At 40.0% G+C, this 14538-nt stretch overlaps 1 protein-coding gene across 1 annotated transcript in view; it reads left to right on the top strand.

The window, feature by feature from the left end:
- LOC102279819 (protein SSX3) overlaps positions 1–14522 on the top strand; it is a gene marked incomplete at its 3' end in the record, with an annotated part of 173840 nt that extends 159318 nt beyond the window's left edge. Inside the window, exons 7-9 of the mRNA XM_070366869.1 lie at positions 10048–10162; positions 12078–12127; positions 14382–14522. Of these exons, the coding sequence (XP_070222970.1) occupies positions 10048–10162; positions 12078–12127; positions 14382–14522 (306 nt within the window). The remainder of the gene's footprint in view (positions 1–10047; positions 10163–12077; positions 12128–14381) is intronic.
- Positions 14523–14538: the final 16 nt, after the last annotated feature.

The following is a 14538-nucleotide window of genomic DNA, read 5'->3' as shown; positions in this document are numbered from 1 at the left end:
GACTGAGTGACTCAACTGAACTGAAAGCATGTTTCTGGTTATTGGATCTTCCAGAAAAAGCACATATTTAAAAGTTTTTTTTTTTTAAGTTTAAAATTCTTGAGTTATTAGAAAGGCCATATGATGCCCTAAGAAAGACCCCATATCTGAGGAAGTTGGAGACTGATGGGAAGGATTTGAGGTGGCAGCCTGCCTCAGATATACCATTTGAAAATGAAAGTGTTAGTCACTCAGTCGTGTCTGACTCTTTGCGACCCCATGGTCGGTCCATGGGATTCTCCAGGCAAGAATCCTGGAGTGGGTTGCCATTCCCTTCTGCAGGGGAGCTTCCCGACCCAGGGATCAAACCCGGTCTCCTGCATTGCAGCCAGATTCTTTACCATATGAGCTACCAGAGAAGCTAGATGTACCATTTATTAAAACCAAACAAACACACAGCAGAGGGTAGAAAGAGGTAAGCTGAATGGAAAGGTAACATCTGAGCATGTGTGCTAATGGACCTACGTAACTGGGAGTGGCCAGTTTTGGCGGGAGGCAATCCTGCTTCAAGCAGGAAACTTCAAGTTTCCACCCACTTTGAAAAGGCACTCCTGTCCCCGGAGAGTGAACCGTTAGGTGACCCCATTCCTGCCTCTCTTGCCCCGCCTACTCTCCTGATCTCCGATTGGCCAGATCAAGTTGGCTAACTGTTCTGATTTGTTGATTGTCCTTGGTCGGTTGAACTGTGGGATTTCGTCGCGACATCTCGTGGGATTTCGTCCTGACGTCGAGCGGCACTTCGGCACCGCTTCACGTCTGAGGTAAGCTCTCTCAGGGTCTCTCTAGACAGGTTAAGGGGAGCAAGCAAAAAAACTGGGACCTACTGTTGTTGATAATTCAAGCAACTGAATATTTTCTGGACCTCCTAACATCCTCAAACGGAGAAGGGAATGGCACCCCACTCCAGTACTCTTGCCTGGAAAATCCCATGGACGGAGGAGCCTGGTAGGCTGCGGACCATGGGGTCGCGAAGAGTCGGACACGACTGGGCGACTTCACTTTAACTTTTCACTTTCATGCCTTGGAGAAGGAAATGGCAACCCACTTCAGTGTTCTTGCCTGGAGAATCCCAGGGACGGGGGAGCCTCGTGGGCTACCGTCTCTGGGGTCGCACAGAGTCAGACACGACTGAAGCGACTTAGGAGCAGCAGCAGCAGCAGCTGGTATAAAGAATCAATGTTCTTGGCCTCAGACTCTCCCTGCCCTGAGAGAAACTCCCAAAGCTCTCCCCTCCTGAGAGAAACTCCCAATGCCATATTCTCAGCCTGAGTGATGGGTGATCCTATAGTGTCAGAGGTGCTAGCTCTCCTCACTTTAATAATTTTCAAAAAGGTAGTAAAAATCAAGATATATTGATTTACAATACATTAATTTCACACATACAACAAATTGATTCCATGTATTTATAGATTAAGTGAGTGAAGTCGCTCAGTCGTGTCCGACTCTTTGCGACCCCATGGACTGTAGCCCACCAGGCTTTTCTGTCCATGGGATTCTCTGTCCATGGGATTCTCCAGGCAAGAATCCTGGAGTGGGTTGCCATTTCCTTCTCCAGGGGTTCTTCCCGACCCAGGGATCGAACCCGGGTCTCCTGTATTGCAGGCAGACACTTTAACCTCTGAGCCACCAGGGAAGCCCATTTATAGATTATACTTCCTTTAATGTTATTACAAAATAATGACTATGTTTTTTGTATTGTACAATATGTCCTTATTGCTTACTTATTTTATACATAGCAGTTTGTATCTCTTAATCTCCTATCCCTATCTTTCCCCTCCTGTCTTCTCTCCTCACTGATAAGCACTAATTTGTTCTGTTTATCTGTGAATCTGTTTTTTTTGTTGTTGTTGTTATGCTCATTTCTTTGTTGTTTTCTTTAAGATCCTGTGAATAAGTGATAACATATGGTATGTGTCTTCTTCTGTCTGATTTATTTCACTAACATAATACACACCAAGTCCATTCATGTTGCAAATGACAAGATTTTATTCTTTTTATGACTGAGTAGTATTCCCTTGTGTGTGTCACTCACACACATGCACATATATATATACCACAGCTTCATCCATGATCTGTTTATAGATACTTAAGTTGCTTTCTATATCTTGGCTAGTATAAATAATGGTGCCATGCATATTAGGCTGTGTGTATCTTTTCAAATTAATGCTTTTGTTTTGTTTTGGATATATACCCTGGAATGGAATTTCTGGGTCTATTGTCATTCTATTTTTACTTTTTTGATGTACCTTCACACTGTTTTCCACAGTGACTATACCAATTTACATTCCCACCAACAATATACAAAAGTACCCTTTTTTCCACATCCTCCCCCAGTGTTTATGGTTTGTGGTCTTTTTGATGATAGCCATTCTGGGAGGTGTGAGGTGATATCTCATAGTGTTGGGGTTTTTTTAATATTTATTTATTTGGCTGCACTGGGTCTTAGTTGTGGTACATGGGATCTTCAATCTTCATTGCTACATGCAGAATCTTTCGTTAAGGCATGCAAAATCTCTTTAGTTGCCATATGTGTACTCTTAGTTGTGGCATGTGAACTCTTAATTGAGGCACGTGAACTCTTAGTTGCAGCATGTGGAATCTAGTTCCCTGACTAGGAACTGAACCCAGGCCCCCTGCATTGGGCGCATGGAGTCTTAGCTGCTGGACCACCAGGGAAGTCCCTCTCATTGTGGTTTTGATTTGCATTTCTATGATGATTAGCAGTATTGGGCATCTTTTCATTGACTTGGCTGTTTGCATGTCTTCTTCAGAAAAATGCCTTTTCAGTTATTCTGCCCATTTCTAAATGGGGTTGTTTGGTTTTTTAATATTTTTATAAGCTATTTATATAATTTAGAAATTAACCCTTTATCACTCATATCATTTGCAAATATTTCTCTCTTTCAGTAGGTTGTCTTTTTGTTTTGTCAGTGGTTTCCTTTGCTGTGAAAAAGCTTTTAAGTTTAATGAGGTACCATGTTTTGGTTTTGTTTAGTTTGCTGTAAGAGACAGGTCCAAAACATATTGCTACAATATATGTCAAAGAGTGTTCTGTCTGTTTTCTTCTAGGAGTTTTATGGTCTTATATTTAGGTCTGTAATCCATTTTGAGTTTATTTTTTATATGGTGTAAGAAAATGTTCTAATTTCATTATTTACATGCAGCTGTCCAATATTCCTAGCACCACTTATTGAAGGGAATTGTCTTTTCTCCCTCGTATATTTTTGTCTCCTTTGTCACAGATTAATTGACCATATGTGCATGGGTTTGTTTCTGGACTTTATAATCTGTTCCATCTATCTGTGTGTCTGGTTTTGTGCCAGTACTATATTGTTTTGATTACTGTAGCTTTGTAGTATAGTCTGAAGACACCTTCAGCTACTAGTTTGTGAGTGTGATACCCCCAGCTCTGTTCTTGTTTCTCAAGATTATTTTGGCTATTTGGGGTCTTTTGGGTTTCCACACAAAATTTAAAATTATTTGTTCTAGTTCTGTGAAAAATGCCATCTCTAGGTAATCTCTTATGATCCTTTATATTTATGTGGTGTTGGTTGTAACTTCTCCTTCATTTCTGATTTTATTGATTTGGGCCTAGTAATACACTTTTTTAATTTAAATTTATTTATTTTAATTGGAGGCTAATTACTTTACAATATTCTATTGGTTTTCTCATACATCAACATAAATCCACCACAGGTGTACATGTGTTCCCAATCCTGAACCACCCTCCCACCTCCCTCCCCGTATCATCCCTCTGGGTCATCGCAGTGCACCAGTCCCAAGCATCCTGTATCCTGCATCAAACCTGGACTGGTAATTCGTTTCTTATATGATGTTATACATGTTTCAATGCCATTCTCCCAAATCTTCCCACCCTCCCCCTCTCCCACAGAGTCCAAAAGACTGTTTCATACATCTGTGTCTCATTTGCTGTCTCGCATACAGGGTTATCATTACCATCTTTCTAAATTCCATATATATGCATTGGTATACTGTATTGGTGTTTTTCTTTCTGGCTTACTTCACTCTGTATAACAGGCTCCAGTTTCATCCACCTTATCAGAACTGATTCAAATGTATTCTTTTTAATGGCTGAGTAATATTCCATTGTGTATATGTACCACTGCTTTCTTATCCATTCATCTGCTGATGGACATCTAGGTTGCTTCCATGTCCTGGCTATTGTAAACAGTGCTGTGATGAACATTGGGGTACACGTGTCTCTTTCAATTCTGGTTTCCTCTGTGTGTATGCCCAGCAGTGGGATTGCTGGGTCATAAGGCAGTTCTAGTTCCAGTTTTTTAAGGACTCTCCACACTGTTCTCCATAGTGGCTGTACTAGTTTGCACTCCCACCAACAGTATAAGAGGGTTCCCTTTTCTCCACACCCTCTCCAGCATTTACTGCTTGTAGACTTTTGGATTGCAGCCATTCTGACTGGCATGAAATGGTACCTCATAGTGGTTTTGATTTGCATTTCTCTGACAATGAGTGATGTTGAGCATCTTTTCATGTGTTTGTTAGCCATCTGTATGTCTTCTTTGGAGAAATGTCTATTTAGTTCTTTGGCCCATTTTTTGATTGGGTCGTTTATTTTTCTGGAAGTGAGCTGCAGGAGTTGCTTATATATTTTTGAGATAAGTTGTTTGTCAGTTCCTTCATTTGCTATTATTTCTCCCATTCTGAAGGCTGTCTTTTCACCTTGCTTATAGTTTTATTTGTTGTGCAGAAGCTTTTAATTTTAATTAGGTCCCATTTGTTTATTTTTGCTTTTATTTCCAATATTCTGGGAGGTGGGTCATAGAGGATCCTGCTGTGATTTATGTCAGAGAGTGTTTTGCCTATGTTCTCCTCTAGGAGTTTTATAGTTTCTGGTCTTATGTGTAGATCTTTAATCCATTTTGAGTTTATTTTTGTGTATGGTGTTAGAAAGTGTTCTAGTTTCAATCTTTTACAAGTGGTTGACCAGTTTTCCCAGCACCACTTGTTAAAGAGATTGTCTTTTCTCCATCGTATATTCTTGCCTCCTTTGTCAAAGATAAGGTGTCCATAGGTGTTTGGGTTTATCTCTGGGCTTTCTATTTTGTTCCATTGATTTATATTTCTGTCTTTGTGCCAGTACCATACTGTCTTGATGACTGTGGCTTTGTAGTAGAGCCTGAAGTCAGGCAGGTTGATTCCTCCAGTTCCATTCTTCTTTCTCAAGATAGCTTTGGCTATTCAAGGTTTTTTGTATTGTGAAATTATTTGTTCTACTTCTCTGAAAAATACCATTGGTAGGTTGATAGGGATTACACTGAATCTATAGATTGCTTTGGGTAGTATACTCTTTTTCACTATATTGATTCTTCCGATCCATGAACATGGTATATTTCTCCATCTATTAGTGTCCTCTTTGATTTCTTTCACCAGTGTTTTATAGTTTTCTATATATAGGTCTTTAGTTTCTTTAGGTAGATATATTCCTAAGTATTTTATTCTTTTCATTGCAATGGTGAATGGAATTGTTTCCTTAATTTCTCTTTCTGTTTTTTCATGATTAGTGTATAGGAATGCAAGGGATTTCTGTGTATTGATTTTATATCCTGCAACTTTACTATATTCATTGATTAGTTCTAATAATTTTCTGGTGGAGTCTTTAGGGTTTTCTATGTAGAGGATCATGTCATCTGCAATCAGTTAGGGTTTTACTTCTTCTTTTCCAATTTGGATTTCTTTTATTTCTTTTTCTTCTTTGATTGCTGTGGCCAAAACGTCCAAAACTATGTTGAATAGTAGTGGTGAAAGTGGGCACCCTTGTCTTGTTCCTGACTTTAGAGGAAATGCTTTCAATTTTTCACCATTGAGGATAATGTTTGCTGTGGGTTTGTCAAATATAGCTTTTATTATGTTGAGGTATGTTCCTTCTATTCCTGCTTTCTGGAGAGTTTTTATCATAAATGGATGTTGAATTTTGTCAAAGGCTTTCTCTGCATCTATTGAGATAATCATATGGCTTTTATTTTTAAATTTGTTAATATGGTGTATTACATTGATTGATTTGTGGATATTGAAGAATCCTTGCATCCCTGGGATAAAGCCCACTTGGTCATGGTGTATGATCTTTTTAATGTGTTGTTGGATTCTGATTGCTAGAATTTTGTTAAGGATTTTTGCATCTATGTTCATCAGTGATATGGGCCTGTAGTTTTCTTTTTTTGTGGCGTCTTTGTCAGGTTTTGGTATTAGGGTGATGGTGGCCTCCTAGAATGAGTTTGGAAGTTTACCTTCCTCTGCAATTTTCTGGAAGAGTTTGAGTAGGATAAGCGTTAGCTCTTCTCTAAATTTTTGGTAGAATTCAGCTGTGAAGCCGTCTGGACCTGGGCTTTTGTTTCCTGGAAGATTTCTGATTACAGTTTCAATTTCCGTGCTTGTGATGGGTCTGTTAAGATTTTCTATTTCGTCCTGGTTCAGTTTTGGAAAGTTGTACTTTTCTAAGAATTTGTCCATTTCTTCCATGTTGTCCATTTTATTGCCATATAATTGCCGATAGTAGTCTCTTATGATCTTTTGTATTTCTGTGTTGTCTGTTGTGATCTCTCCATTTTCATTTCCAGTTTTATTGATTTGATTTTTCTCCCTTTGTTTCTTGATGAGTCTGGCTAATGGTTTGTCAATTTTATTTATCCTTTCAAAGAACCAGCTTTTGGCTTTGTTGATGTTTGCTATGGTCTCTTTTGTTTCTTTTGCATTTATTTCTGCCCTAATTTTTAAGATTTCTTTCCTTCTACTAACCCTGGGGTTCTTCATTTCTTCCTTTCCTAGTTGCTTTAGGTGTAGAGTTAGGTTATTTGACTTTTTTCTTTTTTCTTGAGGTATGCCTGTATTGCTATGAACTTTCCCCTTAGGACTGCTTTTACAGTATCCCACAGGCTTTGGGTTGTTGTGTTTTCATTTTCATTCATTTCTATGAAAATTTTTCTTTCTTTTTTGATTTCTTCTGTGATTTGTTGGTTATTCAGCAGCGTGTTGTTCAGCCTCCATATGTTGGAATTTTTAATAGTTTTTCTCCTGTAATTGAGATCTAATCTTACTGCATTGTGGTCAGAAAAGATGCTTGGAATGATTTCAATTTTTTTGAATTTACCAAGGCTAGATTTATGGCCCAGGATGTGATCTATCATGGAGAAGGTTCCATGTGCACTTGAGAAAAAGGTGAAATTCATTGTTTTGGGACGAAATGTCCTATAGATATCAATTAGGTCTAACTGGTCTATTGTATCATTTAAAGTTTGTGTTTCCTTGTTAATTTTCTGTTTAGTTGATCTATCCATAGGTGTGAGTGGAGTATTAAAGTCTCCCACTATTATTGTGTTATTATTAATTTCCCCTTTCATACTTGTTAGCATTTGTCTTACATATTGTGGTGCTCCTATGTTAAGTGCATATATATTTATAATTGTTATATCTTCTTCTTGGATTGATCCTTTGATCATTATGTAGTGTCCTTCTTTGTCTCTTTTCACAGCCTTTGCTTCAAAGCCTATTTTATCTGATATGAGTATTGCTACTCCTGCTTTCTTTTGGTCTCTATTTGCATGGAATATATTTTTCCAGCACTTCACTTTCAGTCTGTATATATTCCTTGTTTTGAGGTGGGTCTGTTGTAGACAATATATATAGGGGTCTTGTTTTTGTATCCATTCAGCCAGTCTTTGTCTTTTGGTTGGGGCATTCAACCCATTTACATTTAATTATTGACAAGTATGATCCCGTTGCCATTTACTTTATTGTTTTGGGTTCGAGTTTATACACCCTTTCTGTGTTTCCTGTCTAGAGAATATCCTTTAGCATTTGTTGGAGACCTGGTTTGGTGGTGCTGAATTCTCTCAGCTTTTGCTTGTCTGTAAAGCTTTTGACTTCTCCTTCATATTTGAATGAGATCCTTGCTGGGTACAGTAATCTGGGCTGTAGGTTATTTTCTTTCATCACTTTAAGTATGTCCTGCCGTTCCCTCCTGGCCTGAAGAGTTTCTATTGAAAGATCAGCTGTTATCCTTATGGGAATCCCCTTGTGTGTTATTTGTTGTTTTTCCCTTGCTGCTTTTAATATTTGTTCTTTGTGTTTCATCTTTGTTAATTTGATTAATATGTGTCTTGGGGTGTTTCGCCTTGGGTTTATCCTGTTTGGGACTCTCTGGGTTTCTTGGACTTGGGTGATTATTTCCTTCCCCATCTTAGGGAAGTTTTCAACTATTATCTCCTCAAGTATTTTCTCATGGTCTTTCTTTTTGTCTTCTTCTTCTGGGATTCCTATGATTCAAATGTTGGGGCGTTTAATATTGTCCTCGAGGCCTCTGGGATTGTCCTCATTTTTTTTAATTCGTTTTTCTTTTTTCCTCTCTGATTCATTTATTTCTACCATTCTATCTTCTACTTCACTAATCCTATCTTCTGCCTCTGTTATTCTACTATGTGTTGCCTCCAGAGTGTTTTTTATCTCATTTATTGCATTATTCATTATATATTGACTCTTTTTTATTTCTTCTAGGTCCTTGTTAAACCTTTCTTGCATCTTCTCAATCCTTGTCTCCAGGCTATTTATCTGTGATTCCATTTTGATTTCAAGATGTTGGATCATTTTCACTATCATTATTTGGAATTCTTTATAGGTAGATTTCCTATCTCTTCCTCTTTTGTTTGGTTTGGTGGGCATTTATCCTGTTCATTTACCTGCTGTGTATTCCTCTGTATCTTCATCTTGTTTATATTGCTGAGTTTCAGGTGGCCTTTCTGTATTCTGGCAGTTTGTGAAGTTCTCTTTGTTGTGGAGTTTTCTCGCTGTGGGTGGGGTTGTAGTTCACTCATATTAGTGATCTTCATTTCTTTTCAACAGAGCAAAATCCCACATCCCTCTGCCTGAAAACTGAAACCTTTCAATCAGAGACACCATATGACCTCTGGGACTTAGCCTCCTCCCCTCCTTTGCCTCAAAACAGCCCCCCTCAATAATACTATGCATTCACTTCACTACTTCCCCAACAAGTGTCTGATATCTTTCCTTCAAAATAAGCCAAACCAGGCAAACTACTAACAACAATAACCAACCTCCCTCAAAGACTCAATGCTACTTTGATCATGACAGAAAACATGTCATCCCTAATCACTACTTCTCTCAGAGACCTCCAGCTTCCTGTTCTCATCTGATTTCCCCACCCTCATGTCCTTGCTCAGGGACAGATAAGCCAAGGATGTAGAAAGTGAAGTGAAGTGAAGTCGCTCAGTCATGTCCAACTCTTTGTGACCCTGTGGACTGTAGCTCACCAGGCTCCTCCATCCGTGGGATTCTCCAGGCAAGAATACTGGAGTGGGTTGCCATTTCCTTCCCCAGGGAGAAAAGTAGAACCTTAAAACAGGTGACTGAGTGTGGACTTCCTTCAACACTTTATCCCCCAACAGAACCTTTGGCCTTGTGACTGGAGAGACCCAGGCTGTGTTCCTTCTAGATAAGCGCCATGAACAGAGACAGCTTCTGGGAAAACCCCAGGGAAGATAGGAAGAAATTAGAGAAGAAATCCAAGGTGAGTTGATCTGGAGAGGGCAGAGGAGTGGCCCAGGGGACATTGTATGGTGACTAGATTTCTGGGCATTGGGGGTTGGGGGAGGGTCAGAAGCACTGGGGACAAGGAGCAGCATGTCAAGGGGAGATCCAGAGCTTCTGGCCCTCATTCTGTCCTTGCCTGGTATCCTTGGGTACAAGATCTGTGATCTTGCACTGGATTGGATGGTTCTCAGTCTATTCTGGAAGGTGAGAGAAGAGCATGCCACCAGCATTAAGCACCTACTACATGCCAGACGGGAGCCTAGACAATGTTACCCATTTTCTCTGTTAGCCATGACTAGAGAGGGTTTATTAGCTCTACTTTATAGATCTAACATGGAGGCCCTGCAGCCAAGGAAGAGTTCCTGGCTGAAAGTCAGACATGTTTAGCTGAATCATTGCTGGGATTTATTTTTCTTTCTTTTTTAGACTTTGAAGAATATTTCCAAATACTTCTCTAAGAAAGAGTGGGCACGTCTGGGATACTCGGAGAAAACCACCTATGTGAATATGAAGAGAAACTATGAAACCATGACTAGACTAGGTAATAGGAAGTTCTGGGTTCAGACAAGGCTGGGAATAAATGACGATTCCTCTTTACAAGCCATGGTTTATTCTTCTTAGGCTATGCCAAGTGTCCCACATTTGTCCTTTTCTGTGCGAAGAAATCCCAGGGCAGTTTTCAACCCTTCTGCTCTTTTAAATCCTGTGCAGGGCTGTGGGCTGAGAGTGGCCACAGAGATGCTCAGACCTGGATTCTATGCATTTCTCTCTCACTGGCCGTGGTTCAGATTCCCCCTGCCCAGCTGATGAGCTTTACTGTTGGTGCTGTGTCCCAGCATTTCCCCCTCCTCTCAGGTTGTTTGTTAAGAAACAAATATTGTGCATCATTCTAGGTCTCCAGTGTACCCCACCGGCTTTCATGTGTCCTAAAAATGGAGCCACAAAATCCAAGCGCTGTGATTCTAAAACTAAGAACCCCAGGGAAAAGGGTAAGTGACAGGAAATGAGTCTCCTGAAGCCCATTTATGCGGGGTTCCAGATGGGGAAAGATTCTCAGGACTTTGTTCCCTCAAAAGCATCATGGTTAAGTGAAAAAAAATGGAATGCAGAGGGTTAAGCACAGTCAGAGGCCATTCATATATAATCCTAAAACATGCAAAACGAGAATATATATATTTTTATGGATAGAAAGTATTTGGTAAATGTATAAAAACGTGAATGAGAATAAAACCCATCAAACTCTGGAGTGAAGAAGTGGAAAAGGAAGGAGGGTAGGGATCAGTGAGGGCCACACAGATGGCTTCAGCTGTGACTTGTCCATAGTGTTTTGTTATGTTTTGAATAAAGAGCTCAGAGCGATCTGAAGTAGTTGTGAGATAATGTTGAAATCCTACTAGACCCAATGGTAGATGCACGTTTCAAATATTATTGTCCATCATTTTATGCATGTTTGAAACATTTCTTTTTTAAAGGAGTTAGTTCTTGCTAAGCACCATTAATGAATCACAGGATGATTAAGAAAAATTTGAAGTGTAAATCCACCCAAAACTTCCAAAATAATAGTGCATAGGTATTGGGTAACTATCTTAAGAAAGTGATTAACATATTATGTAATGACATATGGCTGTTTGCTTGCGTTTTATCAAAACCAAATAGTTGTCTCACTCCTAATCGAACCTGGTTCTGTGTGTTGAGTTTGGAAGAGAGTTTAAGAGAGTAATCTTCCACACATTGACCTTTCCTACTGGTCAATGAGCAGAGGCAATGTAAGGTTTAAAAAGTGACAGAGTCTAGAAATCTGAGCAGTGTATGTACTCACTTAAAAAGGGGATGGGATGTGTTCATTTGCTCTTTTGCTCTGACAGCACAGTTGTGAGAAGACAGGGTGAGAATGTTCAAAATGTCTCCAGTAACCCTTTGACTCTCTAGTTTAACAGGCCGGATTCCACAAGCTCCCAAAATTACTGTAAGAGGGCTAAAAACCCAGTGCTTGAGTAGCTACAAGGTTTTTGATATTAAAGAGGTATCTTTATACTGGAAACATTCCATAACCACTGGACTAAATCATCCATGGTTCATTTCACACTTAACAGTTTCATTAAGGTGTAATTGACATACTGTGAAATTCACCATTTTAAGTATAGAGTGATTTTTGGCTAAAGACCAATCAATTTACTTCTTTGGGGAAAAACGTAAGAAATACATAATAGGATAGGATAAGGCAGTGATGGGGTTTAGTTTACATTTTATAAACCATAGAAGAAAAATTCTGAATAGATGCTGCAAATAAATAGCAAAATCATTGTTATTCAGAGGCTGGTCTCAGAGTAACTCTTTGATAATAAGTGGACTCGTCACCCTCTGCTGCAGAAATCCCTGATACTACAGGAGTCTCTGCAGTTTGAGAATATTTACCAACAACAAAAACAAATTTCTGACTTGTCACCTCCTTTTAGATGAACCTCCTCAAGGGACTTCCAACATGCAAGGGGGAAAATGCCAGAAGGTGAGTGCCTCGCAAATCCAAAGGACCAGAGATTGTTTATCTCTCCGTAGATGTGAATATTGGGATAAAAGTGGGAAAATAGCCTGGCCCTCACTGCCTCCCTTTGCTGATCTCTTTATCACAGTTCCTGATGTAGTTCAGTTCAGTCGCTCAGTCGTGTCTGACTCTTTGCGACCCCATGAATCGCAGCACGCCAGGCCTCCCTGTTCACCACCATCTCCCGGAGTTCACTCAAACTTATGTCCATCGAGTCGGTTATGCCATCCAGCCATCTCATCCTCTGTCGTCCCCTTTTCCTCCTGCCCCCAATCCCTCCCAGCATCAGAGTCTTTTCCAATGAGTCAACTCTTCGCATGAGGTGGCCAAAGAACTGGAGTTTCAGCTTTAACATCATTTGTTCCAAAGAACACCCCAGGGCTGATCTTTAGAATGGACTGGTTGGATCTCCTTGCAGTCCAAGGGACTCTCAAGAGTCTTCTCCAACACCACAGTTCAAAAGCATCAATTCCTCGGCGCTCAGCTTTCTTCACAGTCCAACTCTCGCATCCATACATGACCACTGGAAAAACCATAGCCTTGACTAGATGGACCTTTGTTGGCAAAGTAATGTCTCTGCTTTTCAATATGCTACCTAGGTTGGTCATAACTTTTCGTCCAAGGAGTAAGCGTCTTTAAATTTCATGGCTGCAGTCCTGATGTAGTACCAAGAGCTAAATAATAATTAACAACAATTGTAATAGTTGTTACTTCTTTTGATTTCATAGTGATGACAGATACTATTTTAGGCAATTCACATGGATTAGTGTATTTAGCCCTTAAAACCTCTATGATGTTACTGCCATTTTATCCCCAAATAATAATGAAGTTATTATTAGTATTATTAAATACTACTACTCATAATAATGCAGATACTGTCGTACAGTGATGTTAAATAATCTGCTTGAGACCACAATGGCTGTTCTCTTCTCCAGAGGATCTTACTGACCCAGGGATCAGACCTGGATCTCTTGCATTGCAGGAAGATTCTTTACATCTGAGCCACCAGGGAAGCCCAACAGTGGCAGTGGTAGTAGTCTAATCCAAAGCCCCAAGCCATTTCCAAACCTATAAGCTTTTCCACACGTTTCTGAAGCTCAGGCGTTTCCCCTAAACTTTGCAGATGCTGCTGACACTTCTGTTTAGACACCCACTCTCACAACAGGGCCCCTTTTGTGTTGCTTGGGAATCACTTGAACTGTCAGCCTCTCTCTTCTGTGAGCTCCTTAGGGACCTTGTCTGCCCCTGAGGCATCTCTGAAGTCCCAGTTCCAGCCCAGGAAGACCCTTAGAGGTTTATTGAATGAGTTCTTCTGCAATTGCAGGTTAAACTATAGTTTAGAGGGTAAAGGGATCTGGTGGTTGGGTTACCAGTAGCAGTGTGGACACGGTTGAAGAGAGAATTCAAAGAGGGATCATAAAAGTGTTTGTTTTTATTGTTATCACATTTAAACAGCATTTATAGCCTTAGAAAGTTCTTTCACTTAGCTTGTTTTACAGTTATTGTTCACTGATGCATAAATAAGGGAGCTGATTATATAGTTATCGTTCACAGTTTTATAAACAAGAGCTGAATGAAGGTTGGCTTTAAGATCGTTGGTCAGCGACACACCCTGACACAAGTAGAATTGGTACAGGAACCACCTCACCTAATTCCACATGAAATGTTCTTGCCGAGGTAGGACAGGATGCAACATCTGGCACCACCTTCTTGGCTGTCTGCGTGAATTTATGTGAACCATTCTCTCTTCTCCTTTCCCTATATTCATCTCTCCCACACCATTTGCCAGCAGCGTTTTGTCCCCTCTGCACATTGTTCCATTTGCTCTCCCCGCAGCTGTCAACCATCTTATCTTCAATCCCTTAGATTTTATAGAAGCCCCTCCTCATTTTCACAGACCTCATGGATCGTTAGAATGCTCTACTTTCCCAAATCTTCCGTGTACCACACTCCTGCTCACTTGGAGATTTCTCTTGGTGAGGGTGTCAGTCTGGAAAAAGCATGAAAACAAGCGTTCTAATCCTGGAAACGCCCTTCATTTAGACCATTCCATTTCCTTCTAACTTCCTAGATTCTTCGTAATTTAGGTACAGGTAATATAATGATCCCTCAGACTTGTTGAGGACGTTAATTAAGGTACTGCACAAGAAAACACTTTGTAAGCTCTAAAGCACTTGAGAAATGGATACTGATTGTATGTGACTTTCACGTTAAAAAGGTGATGCCCAAGAAGCCTGTAAAGGGAAAAAAACGTTCGAAGATAGTACCAGGAACATCAGGCCCAGAGCAGGCTCAGAGACAGCTGTGCTCCCAGGCAAAAGCAAGTATCTCTGCTCAGCAGAGTAAGAAAACAGCAGGTAAGAGAAACCACTTTT

Source organism: Bos mutus, unplaced genomic scaffold (assembly GCF_027580195.1).
Source record: "Bos mutus isolate GX-2022 unplaced genomic scaffold, NWIPB_WYAK_1.1 CTG227, whole genome shotgun sequence".
In the NCBI taxonomy this organism is placed as follows: Eukaryota; Metazoa; Chordata; class Mammalia; order Artiodactyla; family Bovidae; genus Bos; species Bos mutus.
The sequence above is the reverse complement of the archived record's forward strand: the minus strand, read 5'-3'. Positions and strand labels throughout refer to the sequence as shown.